Source organism: Acanthisitta chloris, unplaced genomic scaffold, assembly GCF_000695815.1.
Source record: "Acanthisitta chloris isolate BGI_N310 unplaced genomic scaffold, ASM69581v1 scaffold34736, whole genome shotgun sequence".
Classification (NCBI taxonomy): Eukaryota; Metazoa; Chordata; class Aves; order Passeriformes; family Acanthisittidae; genus Acanthisitta; species Acanthisitta chloris.
In genome coordinates, this window is record NW_008677062.1 from 1 (window position 1) to 1,393 (window position 1,393).

Below are 1,393 nucleotides of genomic sequence, written 5' to 3' on the forward strand. Positions count from 1 at the left end.
CAGCAGAAGGGAGATGGGACCTTGCATAGCTGGTGGTGGCCCCAGCTTGGCTCTTGGGGGCCCACTGGGGAGCTGGACATGTCCTGAGGGATGGGGCTGGGGCACAAGTCAAGCCCCAGGAGACAGGGCCAACCTGGAGCATCCTCACCACGGTTTGGGAGCACTCCAAGGAGCTGGGGGTGGTCTCATCCCCCAGGAAGGGCAGGAGATTCCCAGGAATGTGGTCTGACCATGCCACAGTGCACCCCCAGAGCAGGCACCCTGCTGCAGCCATGCCCCCATGGAGGAAGACTTGGTTCAAGTAACACGGTGAGGGATGCAGCTCGATGGGGCTGGCGATGCCACGCTGCCCCTGGTATCCCATCCCACGCAGGCAGGATCCATCCTGCTGCCTCCCACTCAGTCCATGTTGGTGCTGGCAGACCTGGAGATGTTCAGGGTCTGGGCAGAGACCGAGATGTCCTCGTGGTCCACGGGGCTGTGGTAGTCAGAGGTGATGTCAGGCTCGCAGGGAGGAACCCGCACTGCAGCCAGGCTGAAGGAGTTCGTGGAGCCCTTGCGGAGGCACTGGGAGTAGAGGCCAAGCAGCAGGTCGAGTTTGTGCTCGATGGACTGCACCTGCAAGGGGGGAAGGGCAGGGCTGAGGTTCCTCAGCCTGTGAGTACCAAAGGGACAGTGACACGTTCCCTGGGGGTGTTCCCTCCTCACCTGCCGCTCCACTTTGACCACACGTCCCATCATGCTGAGCTCATCCACCAGCTCTGTCTCCAGTGCTGGTTTTTCCCCCTTCTCCCGCAGCTTCTTGTCCCCAGTGAGGCCTCCCCTGCCCACGATCTGGTCCACACTGGCAGGGAGGGAAGGGACAGAACCTGTCACTACTTGTGACACCGCAAGGGATTCTGTGAGTGTGTCCCAACCATCACAACGAGCACCCCACGTTGTGGTGGAGGACCCAGGGAACTGCCCATCACCTCTCCAGGTGATTTGGGACCTCCAGGACACCTCACCGTGTCTGCAGGCTCTTGATCCTGCCCAGCATGTCCAGATGTCCAGCCGAGTACTGCTCGATGACGTCCTTGACGTCGTAGGGACGCAAAGTCTCCTTGAACTTCCTCTTGGCCACCAGGAACTTTAGGATCCTGCAGGGAGACCTGGGCTGGCTCCAGGGCACTGGGGGTGCCTGGGGGGGTCTGTGTATGCTGAGGGACACAGGAGGGGATGGTCTCACCTCACAGCCCTGATGACAGTCTTCACTGCTGGCATGATGTCCTCGAAGGTCAGGTCACAGTGGGAGCTCTTCTCCTCACCACTGTCCTCCGGTGGGCAATCAGCTGTGAGTGCCAAGAGGAGGTGGATAGCAGAGCCCCTGAGCTCCCCAAAACACCTGCAGCCC

The 1,393-nt window shown here is 61.0% G+C and overlaps 1 protein-coding gene across 1 annotated transcript in view; it reads right to left on the reverse strand.

Moving 5' to 3' along the window:
- Nucleotides 1–399: 399 nt before the first annotated feature.
- The window catches only part of LOC103803794 (potassium voltage-gated channel subfamily KQT member 4-like), a gene marked incomplete at its 5' end in the record, with an annotated part of 1,252 nt that continues 258 nt past the window's right edge, over nucleotides 400–1,393 (reverse strand). The window contains 4 exons of the mRNA XM_009076369.1: nucleotides 400–618; nucleotides 709–844; nucleotides 1,008–1,139; nucleotides 1,229–1,330. Of these exons, the coding sequence (XP_009074617.1) occupies nucleotides 400–618; nucleotides 709–844; nucleotides 1,008–1,139; nucleotides 1,229–1,330 (589 nt within the window). The remainder of the gene's footprint in view (nucleotides 619–708; nucleotides 845–1,007; nucleotides 1,140–1,228; nucleotides 1,331–1,393) is intronic.